Genomic DNA, 23463 nt, shown 5'->3' with positions numbered 1-23463 from the left:
AAGAAAAAAAAAAAAGAGAAATCTCATATTAGAAACTAAACAACACATGTGAAATTCCTAGGAAACAGGAAGAAAAAAGTACCCCAAAAGAGTAAACAGGAAAAAAATAATCAAGCTCAGAGCTGAAATCAGTGAAATATAAGCAAACAAACAAACAAACAACATACAAAGAATCAATGAAACAAAGAGTTTGTTCTTTGAGAAAACCAACAAGATTGACAAACCTTTAGCCAAATTAACCAAAAGAAGGAAAGTTAAAATCTAAATTAATAAAATTAGAGGTAAAAAAAAAATAAGAGACATTACAATCAACTCTGAGGAAATTAAAACAATAATGAAGACATAATTTAAAAATCTAAATTCTACTAAAACGGAAAAACCTAGAAGAATAAGTAAATTTCTTGATATATACAACTTACCAAAGTTAAATCAAAATGAAGTAAAGAGTATAAGCAGACCTATAACAAGTAGCAAATAGAGACAGTCATTAAAAATCTCCCACCCTTTAATCCTAGCACTTAGGCAGACACAGAGAGATTTCTGTGAGTTCGAGGTCAGCCTGGTCTGCAAAGTGAGTTCCAGGATAGTCAGGGCTACACAAAGAAACCTATTCTTGAAAACAAACAAACAACAACAACAACAAAAACCTCCCTTGCATTAACAAACAAATAAATAAATAAACAAATAAAACAGTTCAGGGTCAGATGGATTCATCTCACCTCAAAAGGCTATTAGCAAAAATATTAAAGTGTAGAGGTTAATTACTATGAAAAAATTTTGTCCCGATATTGTGGGAGCTAATAGAGATAGGCCAATACTTATGAAACAAATCACAAATTTATGTAACTAATATCTTCAATGCTATTGGAGAATAAGTAATTGCACATAGTTCGAGCCAGTGTATTTCGTGACCATAGTCACTAGGCTAGTTTCAAAACTCCTGTACAATGAAAGGGACTTTTTTTTTCCTCATAGCTGGAAAGTTTAAGAACACAATAAAAGATGAGCTTATGCAGGACATCCTTAACAGACAGATAAATATATTCAAATGTGGAAAATTCTAAAAAAAAAAAAAAAAAAAAATTCTGGCCAGGTCACACTTTTTTTTATTACCCTTAAGATATCTAGGTCTGGACTATGTTAAAGGGCCAAATTAACATATGACTGTTTCCTAGGACACAGAGCAACCTCACACGAAAGACCCAAAAGGAATCTGGCAAACAGATGTAGTCATCTTATGCACAACTTTCTCCTCATAAATTAGAATAATTTGAATTATTATTGAGAAGTCATTTGTTACTTTCAAAACAATTTACTTGAGAAATTAGATTAAAATATTATGAATTTAGGGAAAAGAGACTGGTTGCCACGCTGGCCCAAAGACTGGTCTACTTATCCACAGGCAGTGATGGGATTCAATGGGCCACATGACCCAAGAGACCAGGGACCCCAGGCCACATAAGTTACAGTCAGAAACCGACTTTAATTACTATAACAAAGTGGAAAATACTCTGGAAAGTCATGGTATCTGAAAGTTTAAAAGTAGCATCCACCTAGATACATCTACAATTATCTATTTTAATTTCAAATATAACTAATATTTATCCAATATGTAGCCCATATTACTAAAGGAAAAAGCAAGTTTCATAGTCTTGAAATAGGGTATATATGCTCGGTACCTTATGGAGAAGTTGATATAATGGTGGCAGTGAGAGTTTGAACTCCCAATTTTATTAGGTAACTGGAACTTTACACAAAGGAGAATAGAAAATACGCCTGAAGGCCAGTTTACAGTACTGTATGTTGCTCCTGGAACCCTACATACACACATCTGTGTGAGATGTCAGAAGATAAATACAGGAGTCCAAGAAGACAGGGTCACTACCTGCTGATGCCCTAAGTGCTCATATGGCCTTCATCTATTCTGCAATTGTAGAATAGGGACTTTACTAATGTAAAGTACCTAAGAGCAAGAGATGAGAACTCAGGAGCTCATGGAACAAGACCATTACCCTGTGACAAATACAGTGTGGATCACACAGTGTCCAAGAAACAGTGTCTCGGCATTCCTGACAGTAATTCCTATAAAAACAAACAAACAAATAAACAACAACAAAACATTAATGATGATTTGAACAGAACCCTGAAATTAAAACTTTTAACATGGTATGTGTCCATGGCTGAAATTCCTCCATCAGAAGTGTGAGAAAGGATGTGGGGCGGTGGTGGCACATGCCTTTAATCTCGGCATTGGGGAGGCAGAGCCAGGTGGATCTCTGTGAGTTCAAGGCCAGCCTGGTCTACAAAGCAAGTTTCAGGAAAGGTGCAAAGCTACACAGAGAAACCATGTGTTAAAAAAAAAAAAGTGTGAGAAAGGAGAATTGCCAAGTTCTGGGCTTGGGGTAGCTGATAAAATTCTGTTTTAACAAAAACAAACAAATATGAACATTTTCAGAATTTGAGAAATCTCTGTATTTCAATATACTTGAGGTAACTTCAACATTAAGCTGGTAACTGAGAGCCCTGATGCTGATGTAACTATTTTGCATCTAATGTATTAGATACAGAACAGTGCCTCTTTAATTCCTTAACTTACTTCATTATTTTTTATATCACTCATATAGTTAATTGTAGTAGATTCAATATATTACACTACTCTAGAGATTATAATTCTTTCTAAAGTTAACTCTTGTACAGAGAAAATTCTTCCATACCTACCAAAGAAATGAGGATTTTTCTGAGTTTACTGAGTTGGCCAAATTGTGTTTAGGTGGATTTCCATTGTTGCTTAAGGCCTAGTTTGGCTTCATGTATTCAGTGAACTTGGACAATCAGCACTATAATTTTTTTTCATGGAACAAGCAGAATGTTGAAAGGCTCTGGGAACAGAACAGCTGTATTTTGTTTTATTCTATTTCATTAATATGTTCAGAGCAAAAACTGGCTCCAACTTCAAAGAACTGATTTCAATTACCTTCTCTGTAATTACCAGAAGCACATGCAGAAGAATGCACTTAAAAATTACATTTTATATTAGTCCTTGGTCCAGTGAATAAAATTCCTTGTGTCAAATTTATGTCAGGATCAATAGAGTCATACAATAAGGTTTGGGGTAGATGCATGCAATTATTCTATTGGGCAAAATAGACCATGAAGAACACAAAGGACTATTTCCAATCTCAGGGTATCACATCATAGATGGGGAGAATGTCTGCACAGAACAATGATGGAGGCTTAATATGAAATCCAGAAATAAGTACTAAGTAGTTGTAAGATTATAGAAATACTTTTTTTAAAGAAGAAGAAGTTGTTCAGCTTCCTGAAGTAACAATTCTCACTAAGTGTTTTTGTGAAATGACTCTCCACGATTTCAAGCTGCTGCACTTGAGGCCTGTTTAGAAAGATGATGGGCCCTGCTCTCACAGAGAAGGATTGGCTTTTAACTTGATACTGTAATAACTTGGCAAGGTTGGCACCATCCCAGTAAGTAATGCCTTGCTTACATCATGAGACTGCTAGTGCCAGTTTGTCTTAAGTATTTGATGGGATTCAAACATTTTCTCAACACACACAGCATATTTACTTTGAAATGAAATCTTCATTAGTTCAGCTGGAAAACCGAGTGGAAAAGTTGCCTGTCCTTTTGGGTTTTTATTGTTACTCATGTAAACATAAAATACAGGCCTTTATGAAAGATAAAAGTCACTTTACAGAAATCAAAAGAAAAACATGGTTCAAACAAAGCCCCATAACACTCAAAACTACTTCTATTTATTAAATAATATTCCATCCAAATAGCCAATATGTTTTTCTTGCTAGGTGGCATCCATGGTCTCTTAGAGGTCGTAACCCATTTGTCCTGGACCTTTCTGAGTTTCACATTCTCCACTGAAAAGCCAGTCATTCTCCAAATGGGCCTGCATTTGTATGTGACTTTATCTTTTTCCCTTGCAGCTCTTAATATCCTTCATTTGTTATGTATATTTAGTGTTTTGGTTATTATGTATTGTGGGTATTTTCTTTTCTCATCCTGTCTCTTTGTTGTTCTAGGTACCTGTTATACCTTGATGGGAGTCTCTTTCTTTAAATTGGAGAAATTATTTTCTGTGTCTTTGACTTGTGTTTCTTCTGTATCCCTATTTTTCGTAGGTTTGGTCCCAAATTTTATGGACATTTTCACCTATTTTTTTTTTAATGTCAATGTTTTCTTTTACTGAGCTATCATTTCTTCTGCCTTGTCCTCAAGATCTAAAATTCTTTCTTCCATGTCTTGTAATCTGTTGGTGAGGCTTATCTCTGAGGTTTTAGGTTGACATCTGGAGTTTTTTCTTTCTTTCTTTCTTTCTTTTTTTTTTTTTTTCCCTGGAGCTGAGGACTGAACCTAGGGCCTTGTGCTTGCTAGGGAAGCGCTCTACCACTGAGCTAAATCCCCAACCCTTGACATCTAGAGTTTTTCATTTCTAGTTTCATGTCAGCCTGTGTTTTCTATTTTCATGCCTTGAATTGTTTTCATTATTTCATTTCAACTGTTTGGTTTTCACAGTCTTCTTCATTTATTCCTATCCTCTTTAAGGTCCTTGAACATATTCATAATTACTATTTTGAAGTCCTTGTCTTGTGCTTCAGCTAAATTGCTTTCCTTAGGTCTTACCCAATAGAGTTGCTGGGTTCTGGAGGAAGCACTTTGTCTTGGTTGTTCGTTCGTTCGTGTGTGTGTGTGTGTGTGTGTGTGTGTGTGTGTGTGTGTGTACTAGAATCAAAGTGTCTGGAGCTATGAAGTTTGAATTTTTTATTTTGGGGGATAAATGTCTTGTCTTTATTGGTTGGGTGTTCTGTTCTTTGTTGTTGTTGCCTACTCTGGGTCCTAACCAAGTGTGGTAGCTGTTGATTTTCTGAATCACAACCAAGTGTGGTAGCCATGGGTTCCTAGCAGAGGGTTGTTCTGCACAAGGGTAATCACAGGGGAATGGAGATGGACTAGAGAGAAATACTGAAAGGGACCACTAGGAAGACTACTGGGGTCCTGGGACTGCATCAGGAGTTAAGTCCCAAGGGATTAGGATGCTCTGGGTGGGAGGGGCTTAGGCAGACAAGCTCCAGCTGGCCTACGGGCAAATCTAGTGTGATTGGAATTGAAGACAGGAAGGAGGATAATCGTCCCACTTGAGTCCCAGCCAAGTATGGCCACTTTGAGTCCTTGATAGAGAGAGATTCTATGTGTTGTTGGAACCATCAGACTAGAGATGGGCTAGAAGGAAATACCCTTTCCAGGCCATCAAGGAGTTTTTCTTTTTCTATCATTGAATTCTAAGTACAAATGTAACTGTGGACATAATATTCCAAGCAGAAACCTCAGATTACATTTTGTTTTGCTGCAGCTTGTGTGCCTGCATTCATTGCCCACTGAGTAATAAGTAGCTTCAGATTTCAGGTAGCCAGAGACTGAAATGCATGGACATTTTATGCAAGTGGGATTTAATAACTTGTTGAGAGTTATACCAATTTTGAAATTAACCAGGTAAGATAAAAAGACAGGATTTTCACAGCAAGTTAGAACAATATTGTGGCTCCACTCTGTTTAGCATTCAACATAAAATAATTATTTGAAATGTATGATTTTAGGTGTATAAACTGCCCATAACTAGGTCTGTCTTTTCAGGAACCTAATGGTTACTCACATTGAAGAGTTTAACTAATTAGATACACAATTACAATAACTACTAAGGAGTAATTCTACTCATCTTTTATTCCAAATAAATTTATTCTAATTTTCCCAAGTACATGTTCATGAAATTGTTCAAAGGTATTGAAGTAATAGTTCATTTCAGCTAATGCACTTTTAAAATCTGCATACTAGGCTTATTAAATGGTCTGAAAATGATAGATGGTAAAGCACAGTGGTGTTATTATTACCCCGACTACCAGTATTTATGTACCTTATGTAGCCCATTAGTTGTTATATTTCTTAATTATAAGAAGGATTACCTAACTCTAGCCCTTTGCCCTTTTATATAATTGAGAAATTATATAAAATCACATTAATTTTTCCTCCAAAGGAACTCAAAGAAACTGTAGGCGTCTTTCAGAGCAAATACTGTTTGGAGATGGAATTTCTGTCTCTCCTGTTCTGAGCTGATCACATCTGTCCATGTGCATATGGTCATCTAGGAAATTCCTGTGGGAAGGTAGAGGTGGGATGAAGGAACATTCCCTGTCTTCTTTCAGTTTTGTATTTCTGTGCTAAAAGTATTTAAATTAATATTTTGAAATTCAAAAAAAAAGAGATGATTTCAAAGTCCTAGAAATCATATTCAGATATTTCGGTCTCCAGTCTCTCTGTTTCAGGTTATACAGATTTACTCAAATATGAGGTAACTGTGAGTAAGCTACATGAATCAGCAGAAATCTAATTTTGGATTACCTCCTATCAATGATCAAATCACTGAATTCAGGAGCAAAACAAAATGAAATTTTAAAATACAGTTAAATCAAGTACGCCTCTCTGACACCTTATCGCCCTTTATGATTTCTCAAAACATAGCAAAAGTCACCGTCAGAGTCATTCATTGGTCGCGAGAAGAGGTCAAATTCACAATCCTACATCGGACGGCCAATTCAGCTTGACAAGATTTTGATGTCTAAGGTGAAGGTGCCGCACACTTTTGTCATCCATTCCTACACTCGGCCCACAGTATGCCAGTTCTGCAAAAAGCTCCTCAAGGGCCTCTTCAGGCAGGGCTTGCAATGCAAAGGTGAGGACCACCTCAGCACCTGCCGCTGCTGGCCTCCTGCCACCCTAGAAGCCTTGAATGAATCGTCTTTCTTTTAAAGTTACTGTATGTTTGTGTCACGTTTTCTCTATCTGATCCATTTCTGTTTTTTTTTTTGTTTTGTTTTGTTTTGTTTTTAAAATCATCATGATTAGATTGCAGATTCAACTGTCACAAACGCTGTGCACCAAAAGTACCGAACAACTGCCTGGGTGAAGTGACCATCAATGGAGGTAGGGGACAGATTTGTAGTCATCTTCTGTGTCACATGCCAATCACAGAGGGTAGTGATTTGTCAGGGTTTTTCTCTTTCATCTTTCAGTTAAGATATTTGTAACTCAGCCACAAAATCAATAACGGCTCAGGTTCCTCTCTGGAATGGAAGTTTCCATTCCAGATCATTAGGTTTTGATATAATAATAATAATAATAATAATAATAATAATAATAATAATAATAAAATCTTCACACAGTACACCTGTACACAATTCATGTACACACTTTCATGCCTGTCATTTCTTGCTTACCCTTATTCCCTAAGTCTAGTTTATTCAGAAATATAAACCATGCTGGAATACCTACAAACCAGTGCTCCCTCTCAGTTTCTCTGCCCTGCTTCCTCTAAGCTTTGAGTCAAAAGTTAATGTCAGTCCCCACCCTCTGATGAAGGTCACCATCACAGAATGGACTAGAGGCAAGCAGCTGCAGACGTGTAGCCTCTGCAGACTACTGCTTCCAGTATACACGAGTGTGACCCTGAACCTGAATAGTAAGAAGACCTTAACTGTCAGAAAGTGTTTTTCTTCTTATATTTGGGAATATTTTCTTGGGAACAACCCTATGACATGAAATAACATTGTTTCATCTCACCCCCTAGGTAGTGTTCTTAGGGTTGTCCCCGTTTGTCTGTCACTTAGAATCCCAGGCTCCCTTTTCTTAAGGATTGTGTCAGTTTAATCTTCATGCCAATAGACGTCCAGATTCTCTGGTTATAAAAGCTCAGAAATATAAACAGACATTTGTGTTATGAAAAGCTAAAGAATACATGATTGCATTTACTCTCAAAAAATGGACCTGGTAAGGAGCAAAAAGTGGGGGAGGGGCAAGGGGGAGGTACTCCCTAGGAAAACATTCTAAATACAGATTTTTAGCACAAAGGTCCAACATTAGCTGGCAAAATCGAAAGCTTGGCATATTTCCCACTTTATGAGGATGTGATATTGACTCTTTTCAATCCCAGGGAATTTCAATTAGACTTGATAAATAGAACCCAGGGGAAATGGAGAAGTTTGTGATGTGGATGATTTGAAGATTGCATTTTCCTGTATAGTCAGAGCAATGTGGTAAAAATGGGAATTTCCCAGACTTAGAGGTTCAGAGTCTCTGACTGACCTGTTTTTCTTATTTTAAAATGAGCAATTTGCATTAGTGAAGTAATTAAAATTTTACCATTGCCGTCAACTGCACATGGACAGGATTTAATGTTTGAATAGGAAATACTTGAGGTATCTAAAAGTTGTAGTTTATGTGAACAATTTAATATATTGGGATACGTGATTTAAGAAGTTAGCTTCAGTAATAGTTATAGGTGACCCATTTTTTTTCATGTTAACTTACCCCCACATGAGTGTTTTTTTCCCCAAGAGGGCTGTCCTATGAAATAATACAGTTCCCTGGTCATTTGTGCCTGGACATGGCTTCCAAGCAATGGACTTGTGGGCTTCATTTTAAAGAATTTCTTCATTTTTAATGTTTTTTGGTTTTGGGGGGGTTGTTGTTGTTGTTGTTTTGTTTTGTTTTGTTTTTGCCTTTGAGACCTGAGAAACAAGCACCAGGCTGTGAAATTTTGTTGACTGCCTCATACATTCACATCTCATGAATAAAGGTGAAAAGAGAAACGGAAAGATCACTTCTTCATAGGATTCAGCTTGGAGGGCTTGTAGGTGATTTGTTAGCATTGCCTTTCCCTTTAAGCACTGTCTCCAAGATTTCAGATTCTTGGGCCCAAACACTTTTCTAGATTTGCTTAGCCCAGGGGCGGAGTCAGATGTGGTTATGGAAGAAGGGAGTGATGACAATGACAGCGAGCGGAACAGCGGACTCATGGATGACATGGAGGAGGCCATGGTCCAGGATGCCGAGATGGCTATGACAGAGGGCCAGAGTGATGGAGCGGAGATGCAGGATCCAGATGCAGACCAGGAGGACTCCAACAGGACCATCAGGTCAGAGTCCCAGTAGGGCTCAAGCAGTTTCAGTCTATAAGAGAGATTTCAAGTATATAACAGAAGCTTTGGCTGGGGTTGAGGATTTAGCTCAGTGGTAGAGCACTTGCCTAGCAATAGCAAGTGCAAGGCCCTGGGTTCGATCCTCAGCTACAAAAAAAAAAAAAAAAAAGAAGAAGAAGAAGAAGCTTGGGGTGTGACTGACTTCATTGTGAAGAGCTGTGAACTGTAGAGGAAAGCCTTTGGAACTAGGAGGCCTGGCTGTTCTGGGAAGAGAGCTTGCATCAGTCCAGGCTTTATTTGTCTATTGATCCATTCTCTTTGTGCAAGAGGGATACACCTATTTCCTGTGGTCATTATTAAGTTAAGAATTAATAGTAACTCTAAGTTCACTGTGTGGAAATGTAATAATCAGGGGTCAACTTCAGCAGAAATCACTTACTTTAAAACTGATCTCTGTTATAAATATCATGTTCTATGTACACCTCATTGTTCTTTTTATTTCAGAAATAAGTGTAATTTTCTACCTATTATCTACATTTGTCATTTTAGCCCTGGGTGATCTTTACTTTCCATATTGGTAGTCAGTGCAGCATGGCCACCAGGTCAAATGGAACTGCTGCCTGCTTTATAATTGAATCTTATTGCAACCATGACCATTCATGTGCCAACCTTGCCCATTCACACTGCCTGTGGCTGCTTCCACAATACAGTGGTTAAATGGTGAATTCTGCAAAACCTCAAGCTCCTCACCACCAGACCCCATACAGGAAAAAAATTTCCACTCTAATTGACATTACAAACCATATTGACACTTTTCCATCCATTTTACAAATGCCAAGTTCATTAACACATTGAAATTGACTATGATCATGCAAGAATATATTGCATGTCTTCCATTTACTGGAATAATAAGCATTCTTTTAGTAGTGAAACGTATTAATCTTATGAGCTGGCTTCTTTGAAGAACATACACAGCTTCTGTGCCTGAGGATTTGAGGGAAATGGAGGGAAAGATGAAGAGGAAAAGGAGAAAAAATTCAGAAAGAGAGTCACTTAGAAGAGAGAAAGGTGAAGGATGAGAATAATCCCATGAATTATATGCCATTTAAAAGGCAACTCAAAATGGCAAGTTCTAGTGTTTTGTTTTGTTTTTTAAAGAAATCACTCAGACATGGTTCATGCAGAAATATTATAATACATAATACCATAGTACATAATCTATAAATTATTATCATGCTTTTATGTACTAAACTTTCCTATGCAGTTTTGAATACTGTGGTTTCAAAACACTGACAGTGAACTCTGCTGTTTTTCTACAAATATGAACACCATCTAGATCAGTGTGAGAATGCCAGTGCTTCTTACTCTGCCTAGGGAGTTAGAAAGTGAGCATCTGAAGTACCTGTCACTCTTCCAAGGAACTCCCTTCTGAACCATCAACCCCTGACAGTACATTTCACTGAAAATGAGATGTGGATTATTTGACTTCTGCTTTGAAATAGTTTAAATGAGCTTTTATTCAGAAAAAGAAGATCTAAATGTGAAAATATTTCTCTCCTAACATATTTTGATGTTTCAAGCCCTTCGACAAGCAACAACATCCCCCTCATGCGGGTGGTGCAGTCTGTCAAGCACACGAAGCGGAGAAGCAGCACAGTGATGAAGGAAGGCTGGATGGTCCATTACACCAGCAAGGACACACTGGTAAGGAGACAGAAGCGCCCCATGTGACGCTCCCGCCTCAGAGGACTGTGGGATATGAATTCTTGGAGTAGACCTCACAGCAGAGGCATGGGTCAGCTGAGCACACGCTGTCTGTAGGTGAATAAGAAATGGGTTAGAATAAAACCAGACCAAGTAATTACAGCAAAGAGAAGACTCTGCAGACAACTGGGCTGTCTACCTGTTGTTTCTAGGGCAGCCATGAAAGTGTGTTTTCAGTATACCCCTCTGTGGTCTAGAGTTTTAAAACCAACTGCAGTTTAGGGAGATAGAGAAAAGACATTGGTGAATGTTATTTATTCTCAAGAACTAAATTCTTTGTTTAAAAATTTAGCCACATGGGTGTGTGATTACCTTGTAGTCTGTTTCTCATATTTTAAGTAGGATTCAAATAGCTGTATAATAAAATTGTGTATGTGGGTAGAAGATGGCATCCTTGAGTCATGGTTCAGAATTTCACTAATTGACATTTGAGGGGAGCCTTTCATTGTACTTTCCTCATTTCTACCTATCAATAAGATTTCTACTGTGTCTTTAGATAAAGATACATGTGTGCCTTAATTGATCATTTGTAATTTAAACTTCTTGTGGGGGAGAATATTTAGTTCAAGACTTAAGTGAACACTGGTGGTTTCTTCCTGAGTTTATTGGAAAATGTTTCAAGTATATTTAATGTGTCTCTGGTCTATGAGTGGTGGTGAAAAGATGCAGATGCACACACGTCCACGTAGGCCAGATGCTGAAAGAGGAAAGGCTCAGTCATGAAGTCACAACCGTAAGTTCAGGAGTCAGCAGACAAGAATGTCACACTGCCAAGTGCATTTCTCTACTTTTGTTAACTTGGGACTATCAGGTCACGCCTTCCATCAAATGAATTTTATTTTGTGATCTGTCACAAAGTAGAATAGAAGTGGGGTAGAGTAGAGTAGAGGTGAAAGCCCTAGCGGAATCATCAGGGTCTGTCATGTTCTGAAAGATATGCACATACAAACTTTCTACCTGTTATTAAGTAATACCTGTTTTATAGTAAACTACAAAATCCCCTTTAGCTCTTTAAGTAAATAAATGTTAAAACTTTTTTTTGCCATTCATTGCACATATGAAGTACCAGGTATTTCTCAGGATGCTAATCCGTTATCTCTGTTACTATTCACTGCATCCAAGGTAAATACAGAAACCTGTCGCATTATGTTCATTCAGCACCTTCTAGAGTCAAACTGTGAGTCTTCTTGGTCTAATGTCCTCATACCTTCACCATCGAATCCATCTTCTCTCTGAAAAAGAAAAGTGCACTTGTGTTTAGAAAGCTCGCTTATCTTTAACAGAGTGTGACTTCTGTTTCAGCGGAAAAGGCATTACTGGAGGTTGGACAGCAAGTGCATCACGCTCTTTCAAAATGACACTGGAAGCCGGTACTACAAGGTGAGGCGGGCTGCTTTCAGGGTTATCCCAGGCTCCTCCTTGCCTTCCCCTGGGAGGGATGGGAATCTGGAATGTTGCCCCCATCCAGCTGTGTGACCATTCCTGGGCTCCTTCTGACTGAGGGCTTTTCTTCTGGGCCACAGACTTTTTGTAGGAATCCAGATGTAACCTCTTGACTCCTATGGATCTCACTATGTCCTGCAATGTGCTTCTGGCTCAGGAGATGATGAAGAGCAGGATGTTGGAGAAGGAAATGGGGGTGGGGGAAGTATCTCAGCACAGCATCTTAGCACAGTATGTTAGCACAGTAGGTGGGGTATGTTAGCATAGTAGGTGATCACAGCCACTGACTCAGAATGAATTCTGAGATCCTCAGGAACCTAGGGCAGCACTGGAGGTTAACAAGTAGAGCTGTTCCTCCCCACTGCCAGCACTTACTAGGATCAGTTTCCTCTATTTCTTTAGCAGCATTTGTCTGTCTGTCTACATTAAATGACACAGATATGGTACCTAGCTTAGTTCCTTTGATTCTCCATGCTACCTTACACTGCTGTAACATAAAAGGAAACAGTTTTACATTTTTTGAATATTTTTTAAATTTTATAATTAATTTAATTTTACATATCAGCCATGGATTCCCCTGTCCTCCCTCCTCCTGCCCCCTCTCTCCAACCCATCCCCCATTCCCATCTCCTCCCAGGCAAGGACTCCCCTGGGTATTCAGCTCAGCCTGGTAGATTCAGTTGAGGCAGGTCCAATCCCCTCCTCCCTTCACCTAGGCTGAGCCAAGTGTCCTGGCATAGGCCTTAGGTTCCAAACAGCCAGCTCATGCACTAAGGACAGGTCCAGGTCCTACTGCCTGGGTGCCTCCCAAACAGTTCAAGCTAATCAACTGTCTCACTTATCCAGAGGGCCTGATCCAGTTCCATGGGGGCTCCTCAGTTATAGGTTCATAGTTCATGTGTATCCACTAGTTAATCATGGTCTCAATATCTCTTGCTTTAAATTTTAAATAGAAAAAATAAAATAAAATTATTACTTTAGTTACTTAATGCTTCTTGGAGTACAGTATGGCACCTAATACTTTCAATAATTAAATGACCATCATAACAACTAGTTTTGGGGTTGGGAGAGATGAGTCATTCACATAAGCCTGAGGATCTGAGTTTAAAAATGGGAAAGACTGATCCAGGCACACATCACTTAAAAACAAAACTACTTACAAACTGCTTGCTGTGGTTTCCATCGATGAACACTCACTTTCCTATATAACTACATTATATTAGCATATATTGGATCAAAACATGTTTGACCGAAATGCTTTAAAGAACACTTAAATTAAAAACAGCCATGAATACTCAAATGCATTTAAAAAATGTACAATCTGCCTCATAGCTTTGTTAGACTCTTCCACCTACCACACGACCATTATTTAAAAACAAAACAAAACAAACAAACAAAAAGCACCTTGAAATGTCTGGGAAAGTATGGTAAGGCCATGGTATAGAAAATTAAATTTTATGCTGTATATGTTATGTTTTCTGTAAGTTTTGTAATTCCCCTTCTTACATGGCATAGACTTTATTTAACAGTTGTGTGTATGCTGCATATGTTCTGACGTATTATCTGTAAATTGTGTCTGTTTGTAATTTCCTTCCTTACATGGTGTGGATTTTATTTAATAGTTGGCATGTTTTGTTAAAGTACATTCACCATACTTTGTCTTCCACAGGAAATTCCTTTATCAGAAATTTTATGTCTGGAACCTGCAAAACCTTCAGAATTAATTCCCACTGGAGCTAATCCTCACTGTTTTGAAATCACCACAGCAAATGTAGTATATTATGTGGGAGAAAATGTGGTCAATCCTTCAAGTCCTCCACCAAACAACAGTGTTTTCACCAGTGGCATAGGTGCAGATGTGGCCAGGATGTGGGAGGTGGCCATTCAGCATGCACTTATGCCTGTCATCCCCAAGGGCTCCTCTGTGGGCTCAGGAACCAACATACATAGTAAGTCCAATGGCTATAATCTGGCATGGCATGCACTCAGGCCCCTGATGGTTCAGTAACAGTTTTCCCAACTGAGACAATGAAGAAAGACTCCTTGTGCTGGCCTCAGTTTGTGGGAGAATACAGAATTTGTGAAGAGAAGCTGCAATGCTTACTAAAGTACTTCCTTCCTTAAATTATTGTATTAAATTGTATATTAGAACTTTCACAAAGTATAACCTATATAATAAACAAACACAAGTATCCAGAGCTATTGTTCCCCAAAGAACCCATCCAGTTAGTTTGAATTTCACTTGAATGCCACAAATATGAAAAAAAAATATTTCCCCCAAATCACATCTTATACTTCTCTATTTGGTGCCTATGATATAAAGACCATTGCTACAGTTGATTGCCTTATCCCAGGAAGAAATTATGTGCATTATTTAAATAGATTCAGCCAGAATACAATCAAAATGAAATGCTATAAACTAAAAAATATAGAGGAATATCTGTATAAAATTATGATCTGAAGCTCCATTGTTTTTATTAACCATGCAGCCTGTAGCTTAACTTGTTTTAGCATTTAGTATATCTGATCTGTCGTGATTATCATTTTTCTCTTCAGTCAGTATATTAATAAGATATATGTGATTATTCTGAACATAAAGAATGTACTGTAAATAAGCTAAACAGTTCATCAGAGCCCTTTATTTTAATGTCTAGGACTCCATCAATTAATGATTTGTCTACATTCTAACAGAAACAATTAATTTCTAGAAAATTAGTTGTATGTCAGCTCATATTGGAGTCACTGTGTATCAAAGCCGTAATTGGGACCCAAGTCGTTTTTTATCTGAGCTCTATACTAACAAATATATTTTTAAAAAACAAGTATAGACTTTGATTGTAATTTTAATGGGTATAATATATTCCAAAAGAACTTTTGCAGAAACATCTAATTGCTGTGATTAATGTAAACGTGGTCCCCTGAGATGATTGATACCCACTCTTTTTTTTTTTTTCTAACACTTCATCTACTTTATGTCTGTTTTTTAAACATGAATTTCCAGAAGATATTTCCGTGAGCATTTCAGTTTCAAATTGCCAGATTCAGGAAAATGTGGTGAGTTTATGTCTATTAATATAAACCTTAGAATGTGATTACTGAAAAATTTTTTTAAAAAAAGTTAATTTACCTAACATTTTAAATTTTTAATGTTTTCTAAATAACAAAATACTATTTGCTGTATTTTTCTTCTACGATATTTTATAAATAGTACATTGGGTATTGATTTTTCTAGATTCCATAATATAGTACCAAAGGCTGTTTGTCATAACAGACAATCATAGTGTTATGTAGGATTTTTCACATTTATCCTTTTTTTTTTTTTTTTTTTACACAAAAATAGGATAAATGGTTTATTGAGAACAATTCGGAAAGGTGGCAGGCTTGGTAGCTAGAGTGCTACTGACATACACATGATACTAGAATTTTTATGGTTGATGTTGCACAGTAAATTAGATGTACAAGTAAAATAATTTTTATTTGTTTAAGTTCTAAAACATGTCATTGCTTACTTCTTTGCTAACAAGGAGTGCCAATAAATGACAAGGGGTGCAGATGTTCTTAGTCAAATATACATGCCACAATCTAGACCTCAAGAAAGTTGCAGAAGTCAGAAACCCCTGTCACCAGTGTCACCTAACAGGAACATTTTAGTTTTTGGAAAGTTACAGATCATGTTGTAAGATGTTTTACATGCTGTTGTGTTTGCTTGATTTCATTATTATAGTCAGTACCCAAAATGGAATAAGGCCTTTCCTACCTCATTTCTGTGACCAACAGCATTAACTGTTCACTATATCTTAGACCAAACAGAGCAGTTTATCATACAGATTACAGTGACTTAGGATTGTTTATCAAAGAATAAACTTCATGGATGGTTGTCCAGGACTACCCTTGCCCTGAAATACTAGTTGAACTGTTTTCAACTAGACAAAGGCAACGGTGAATTACATGAGAAAATTTTATCTTGAAGGTTAAATGGATGCTTGGGCTGTTCATCCTGAGATGCATCTCTCAAGACAGCAGATTTCTCCTGCTCTTGCTTAAACAGAAAAGGCCCTGGGAAATGCAGGTTACTCTGAATTTCCTGGGTAGTTCCCAGGTAACCACAGAGGCATTTTACCCTAGTTAGCCATTGTTGTCCACTGAAAATTTTAAATTGAATTTTCAAAGGAATTCTAAAGAGTGTTCAGCTTCTCTTGTGAACTCTTCAAAGGGATCACAGCACACAGGCTTTCTAGTTATTGTCTAAGAAGAATGAAGGAAAGGGTGGCCATGACAGGATTATAGCCAGAAAGTCTGTTAGGATGTACAATGCCAGGTAGATCAAATCTAAAGTTTTGTACTGGTTCTATGAAGATGCCTACCGAATGTCAGAATATGATGCCCAGATTAGCTCACTCTCAATTCAACAATTATTATTTCACAAGTGAATACTGAGTGGTTTATTGATATAGAAAGGAGGAATGCTAGAATAGTTGTCTATAGCTTAAGTTCTTATAGAAATGAGAACTCACCATGAGTAGCCTCACTGTTCTGTCCAGAGTGTGAAGCAAAATTGTTATAGACATGTGATGGGACTTCAGAATAGTTAATGAAATTTCTAAATTAATAGTATAGAAAGAAAACTCCATTTTCAGGTATTTATCATAAATGGCATTGATTGGTTTTAGGTCCCATTTCTCTCTGTTAAAATGTGTTGTATTGGGGTTGGGGTTTTAGCTCAGTGGTAGAGCGCTTGCCTAGCAAGTGCAAGGCCCTGGGTTCAGTCCTCAGCTCTGGAAAAAAAAAATGTGTTGTATCTCAAGCACTTAGTAGCAGAATAGTTTTCAAAATGTATTTTCAAAATAGTTTCAAAATTTATGAATGTAACTTCAATATTAGAACCACTGGAATTTTATCCAACATATATAAGTCTGAAAAGATCTTTGATATATTTAATTATATTTATATTCAATAAGGTAATAATAATTATATTTATAAAGTGTAATAGAATTTAAGCTTGTTCCCCCATCTTTGTTTTCTCTGGGTGTATACGTATAGGACATCAGCACTGTCTATCAGATTTTTCCTGATGAAGTTTTGGGTTCTGGACAGTTTGGAATTGTTTATGGAGGTGAGTTTTTATTAACTTAAAATTTTAGGCACCTGTGTATAAAAATATTATGTTACCAAGAAAAACATAAACAAGGAAAGACATGTATCTGTGTGTCTCAGAGTCACTTTGGGAGAAGTTTCTCCTAAGAAAGCCATTCTTTGAAAAACTGGTAAATTTTGAAAGACTTCTCTATTCCTAAAAAGGTTTTGTTGTTGTTGTATGTCTTTGCAAGCCCTAATCACAGTGTTGAAGCAGTTTTATTTATTTATTCAGACAAAATATTGTGGAAACATGGAGGCTGTAATTTGTAAATCAGGCAGTTCCATTTTTCTCTCAGCCTCTTGGACTCTTACAGATTCTATTTGTCACTGAAGCTGAAATCCTTGAACTTCAATGTTTTCCACAGTTTATCCAATCCACAGAATCTGAATTTTTATCTTTCAGAGGCAATGCTGAATTTTTTATTTAGACCCTAGACAGTTCAGTCATATTTCTTAAGCCTTTAAGTAATATTTAATTGTAAAGTGTTACTTGGTATAGAAAATGACATCTTAACTTCTTATGTTGATAAGTAACAAGTTTTTTTGTGAGTTTCTGTTTTATAAAATAATCCTAACACTTTTGCTTATGACATACTTTTTATCATAAAATTATAAGAAGTCTAAATATAGAATTTACAATATGGAAATTTAAATTGTTCTATTTTTCAAAGTAATTTTGACGTTAATAAAAATACTGCAATTTTTAAAACCTAATGGCTAGTAACTCATCTTAATATGCAGTGCTGTAATAAAAGGGACCATGCTTATTTTTTCTGCAATGTAATAACTGCATCATAAAAATAATGGGAGCTGGAGTGTAGTAAGTATATGTCATAGCACATAGTGTGACAGTGAGTCAGGAGTGATAAGTAAGATGAGAAGTCAGCAAACTCAGGATAGTTTGGAATACTGGACACTGAAGGAACTGAAATACTGTGTTGATGGGGGGGTGGAGACCCACAAGGAAGAATACACACATTAAGAGTAGACACACAGGAGATGAAGGCAGAGAGTCTCAGAGGTGAGTGATGGCCACAGTGCCTGGGGAGTGGAGCTACAGGAAGCTTGGGCTGCGTAGGGGGGATGCTGCCATAAATTGCAGAGTTCAAGTAGAGTCTGTATGAGTCAAGACATGAGAATTGGTGTTCAAGAAAGTGAGGCACAAATGCAAGGCAATAGGGAAATGAAGGAAGGGAGAGTGGGATGCAGGACCAAGGAACCCTGGGAATAAAGGTGTCGAAGGAATAATATTTCAAGGTAGTTAATGTGTCCAAAACATGTCATTAATTATATCTGTTAAATACCTAATTAATTTTTAATGTTTCCCATTTTTATTTTAAAGGTAAACATCGTAAAACAGGAAGAGATGTAGCTATCAAAATTATCGACAAGTTAAGATTTCCAACAAAACAAGAAAGTCAGCTTCGTAATGAGGTTGCAATTTTACAGGTAAGCTGTTTGGCTCTTACTTGAGAGTTACAAGTTCCCTTCCTTGACCTCTGTAAAACAATCAGAAGGTATCCTGATATCTACAGCCTAGATAATTGAGATCCATTTAACTGGAAAGGCAAATTGAGTCAGACTTGCCTGAATGGTACCCTCCTGAGTATGCAAAAGTTGTTCTTTTTTTGCGTACATAATACCACCGTTTACTGTGTCATTAATATTCATTAAATATGCATACTCTCAGTGGACATGCTGAATGCATTTTGTCATAGGTTAAAAATGACTTTACCTTCATAAGCCTTTCTCCTTTATGTGAACTGGATCTATAGCTCTGAGCCTATGAGATGTGTTAAGTAACAGGTGTCTGAGGAAGAGATTGTCTTGGTTCTCCTGATGCCCTTCCTTTTTCTCCAGGTGAGCTTTTATGTGATGTGGAAAATGCAAAACTCTCCTTCACAACAAAGCCCTGTAACACCAGAATATTTTATAGACGTTATTGTGTGTATATTGTGTATAATTGTTAGAGCTTTTAGAGATCAAAGGGAAATTGAACAGCTACTTAACTGATCAATATAGCTGTCTATTCAATTTATATGTTTGATAAGTACATGTTTTTATATAACTGCCATAAATTCTACTTCTGCAAGTTAGTACTAATTTTTGATAAACAATTTTGTTGAAAATTTTAATTATGGGGTTGGGGATTTAGCTCAGTGGTAGAGCGCTTGCCTAGCAAGCACAAGGCCCTGGGTTCAATCCTCAGCTCAAAAAAAAAAATTTAATTATGTCTCAGTAACAAAGCAGTTTACTGCTCTGCATTTACTGTTTCACTGAATTCCCATTTATTGAGTTTTGTACGTAAATATAACAAATTTGGTTTTAGCCAGACCTGATAGTGTAAGCCTGTAATTTTAGTATGTAGGTTAGGTTGCCGCAGTAGAGTTGCTAGATGGACACCAGCTTGGATTACATAACAAGATCTAGTAAGAGAAAGAGGTGAGGAGAGTGTGATGGAGAGGGAGGGAGAAACAAAGCTAGAGGTGATGACAACCGAAAACTTGGGCCTTTTTGTGTAGAAGAATAACATAGTTTTATGGTTCTCAGAATTTCTAAGACTGGCTGTTTGTGCCTTCGGGCAGCAGTGGATGGAACACAGGGATCTATTCACAAGTGTAGCCTTACCCTCAGTTATCATGCCGGTTCTTGTATTCATATCTCAGCACTTGCTCATCTGTAACCAGAAAAATTCTGTTGTAACAGTTGAGGCTAGCGAGACTGCTAAGTGGGCAAGTGCTTGCCACATAAGCATAAGGACCTGAGTTCAGAGCCACAGCCCCATAAAGCTAGCTTCTATAATCCCGGCCAGCCAGTCTAACAAGTCACCAGCTCGAGATATTAAGATCTTATAAATACTAAGTAATACCTATAACTTTAGCAAATGATGACTTTTCAAGTCTGGCCCATCCTTCTTCAGTCCCTACTCCTATGTGGTCTTCTGGGGCATATTCTTTTGCAGAGGAAGAACTCCCAGGTGTGGAGTAGGTACCCTCCCACTTCTGGAAGCAGGTGCCTTGGCTTATGATGTACCTGGAGTCTTAGAAGTGCTCAAGGGTCTCCAGGAGATTGGGTTGTAGTGCTGAGTAGAGAAAAATATCCCTTGGATAGTTCTGCTAAATCCTCCTTGTTGAGGTTTGGTTCTGACTCTGTAAAGCAGTATGTTAGTTTATAGAAGGCCTCACAATTAGGTAAATATAGTATGAGAAAAAAGCAGAATTCATCTTTTTTTTCCATATACATTTTTTTCTGTGTATATGAAGGGGTTGTATTATCTTATTCAATCATTAGACTATTATTCTCTTTAGCTGTTTTTGAGGAACAGAAGGTTAAGGGTAACAGAAGGTAAGGGATGTGGACCATTTATTCTGTTTTCATTATCTGTAAATATTTCATTATTATAATATCTCAGGGAAAATGTTAATGAATATAGATTTTTAAAGTTACTGCTTAATATTCCTAAAGGGCACATTCATGTCATTTTGACTTATTTTCATATCAACACAATTAGAATTAAAGAATGGTTGTTTATTATTATCAGGGATAGTACAGAAAACTAACACACAAATACCTATATATCATAGAATGTTTTAAATTCAAAATCTAATATAAGTATGGATGGTATGGTATGCTTAGTGAAATATAAATCTTCTTCCAAGGCTTAGGGGTCAAGGTGAAATTTATGTGATAATATAACACATACAAAGCTTTACCTGACATGTATGAGTATTATTCTATTTACTATCCTAGTGCTTTCGCTTGAAGTACACCTTTTGTTTACCTAAATAAAGAATAGCAGTAGAGTTTCTATTGGTGATATAATGTAAGAAAAAGAACATTTGGAATTACAAAACATCAAATATGGTGTATATAGTAGAGTATACAAAATACAGGAAGATATTTATAAACTCTTTGGTCCATATATTTAGTACACCAAAACCTTATTTTATAAGTATAAGTAGATTTCTGTGATTTCTTATCTACCCATCACTTGTAACATGAATCTTAAAACGTCTTATTAAATAAAAAAAAGAAAAACTCAGGAGCCAGGTAAATTCTGAAAGACCAGAGAGACAGAACTAGCCACAGCTAACATCACCTTGCCAACTTCTCCTGTTTCCTCAAACTGGAAGCTTCTGAGTCCTTACCCAAATGGATCTCAGTTGAACTGCTGCTAAAAGCCTAAAAGTTTAAAGGCCTAAAAACCTCTAGTTCCTGGTCCTCATGCCTTTCTGTTTCCTGCCATCACTTCCTGGTATGAAAGGTGTGTGTCACCATGCCTGGCTGTTTCCAGTGTGGCCTTGAACTCACAGACATCTGGATGGTACTCTGCCTCCCAAGTGATGGGATTAAAGGTGTGAGTGTCACCATTTTCTGGCCTCTGTCTATCTAGTGGCTGTTCTGTTCTCTGATCCCCAGATAAGTTTATTAGGGTGCACAATATACTGGGGGACACAGTATCACCACAATCACTCTCTGCGTTTTAATCTTTATCAGACTTGATTAACTTAGTCCTTCCAAAGAACTACTCAGTTGTTCCTTTTCTTTTTATTATTATTATTGTTGTTATTATTATTATTATTATTATTATTATATTTGTGTTTTAATTTTACACATCAGCCATGGGTTCCCCTGTCCTCCCCTGTCCCGCCCCCACCCCCACCTTCCTCTCATCCCCTCCCCTCCATTCCCATCTCCTCCAAGGACAAGACTCCCCTGGGGATTCATTTAAACCTGGTGGATTCAGTACAGGCAGGTCCAGTCCCCTCCTTCCAGGCTGAGCAAAGTGTCCCTGTGTAAGCCCAAGGTTCCAAACAGCCAGCTCATGCACTAAGGACAGGTCCTGGTCCCACAGCCTAGATGCCTCCCAAACAGTTCAAGTTATTCAGTTGTCTCACTTATCCAGAGGCCAAACACCCTAACAGTCGAGCTGGAACTCTCATCCAATAACTGATGGAAGTGGATGCAGAGATCCTTGGCCAGGCCCCAGGTGGAGCTCCAGGAGTCTAATTGTCGAGAAAGAGAAGGGACTGTAAGAGTGTGAATTGTTGAGCCCAAGATTGTAAAAAGCACAGGGACAAATAGCCAAACAAATGGAAGCACATGAATTATGAACCAAAGGCTGTAGAGCCCCCAACTGGATCAGGCAGTTGTTCCTTTTCAATATCCCTTCTTCATGGACCCTGTACTTAGCAGATTTCCTTTCTCCTTCCTGCCTGTTCCTCAACTGCCTTCCCGACCTAATCCCTCCACTACCTATGTCTCTTAGACAGATGTGAAAGTAATTTCCAGAGATGCTCACCTGTTATGAAATGGCCATCCATCATCCCTTCACAGTCCCTCTATGATATTGCACTTGATTACTCATGCTTCTTAAATACTTCAGTCCCAAATTTCCATCTTCAGGGCATTGAGGCTAGGGGGACTGCCAGGTGGGTAAATTATACCACTAAATTGTACCACTCTTGCCCCAAATCAACCCCCAAACAAATAGCAAATCCTGCCATGTTCTGTTTTATTCTCATGGGGCCCTTTTCCTTCACTAAAGAAACTGTTGTTATTGACATATTGTTTTAAGAAAAGAAAGGCAGGTCTTCTGGATCATGTAGAAATGGGTGACATCCTTGAATTTGTTTATAGTCTATTTGGTTTGGCAGGTATAATGGCCCAAAACTCACAAATGTGGGGAAGTACACAGAAAGCAGTTTTGACTGCAATCTGGAAATCAGGGATACTACAGAAGAAGTTGTTACTGGTGACACTGTGAAAGTCGTACAGCTCTCTGAAAAGCAAATACATGAGAGAAAGTGACAATGGCCTGAGAAGCCATCTTAGCAAAGAAACTATTCTTCCAAAATGAGTAGAAAAGTTGGAATCATTGTCGAAATTTAAGAGTGATATTCAAGGGGTTTTCACCATACAAATCTAAGCACAATCCAGTGAAGGCATGGAGGAGAAAGAAGCATAGCTGATAGGTCTAGAGTTTTCTAGCGTTGAGTTTTGAAAAATTATTTCTTTTATTTACATATATGTATATACAGATACACTCACAAATATATGACTACACCCTGTGCAGTCTGTATAATATTACTTGTATGTCTGTTTTCTGGGCTGATTTTGATA

General features: G+C 37.5%; 1 protein-coding gene across 3 annotated transcripts in view; it reads left to right on the top strand.

Moving 5' to 3' along the window:
* The window catches only part of Prkd1 (protein kinase D1), a 325536-nt gene that overhangs the window by 259288 nt on the left and 42785 nt on the right, over nt 1–23463 (top strand). For all 3 annotated transcript variants that reach the window (XM_036206037.1, XM_036206036.1, XM_036206038.1), the window contains 9 exons: nt 6542–6752; nt 6926–7003; nt 8790–8994; nt 10578–10701; nt 12064–12141; nt 13874–14153; nt 15206–15258; nt 17245–17317; nt 18683–18789. In XM_036206037.1, the coding sequence (XP_036061930.1) occupies nt 6542–6752; nt 6926–7003; nt 8790–8994; nt 10578–10701; nt 12064–12141; nt 13874–14153; nt 15206–15258; nt 17245–17317; nt 18683–18789 (1209 nt within the window). The remainder of the gene's footprint in view (nt 1–6541; nt 6753–6925; nt 7004–8789; nt 8995–10577; nt 10702–12063; nt 12142–13873; nt 14154–15205; nt 15259–17244; nt 17318–18682; nt 18790–23463) is intronic.

Source organism: Onychomys torridus, chromosome 14 (genome assembly GCF_903995425.1).
Source record: "Onychomys torridus chromosome 14, mOncTor1.1, whole genome shotgun sequence".
NCBI classification, from domain to species: domain Eukaryota; kingdom Metazoa; phylum Chordata; class Mammalia; order Rodentia; family Cricetidae; genus Onychomys; species Onychomys torridus.
The sequence above is the reverse complement of the archived record's forward strand: the minus strand, read 5'-3'. Positions and strand labels throughout refer to the sequence as shown.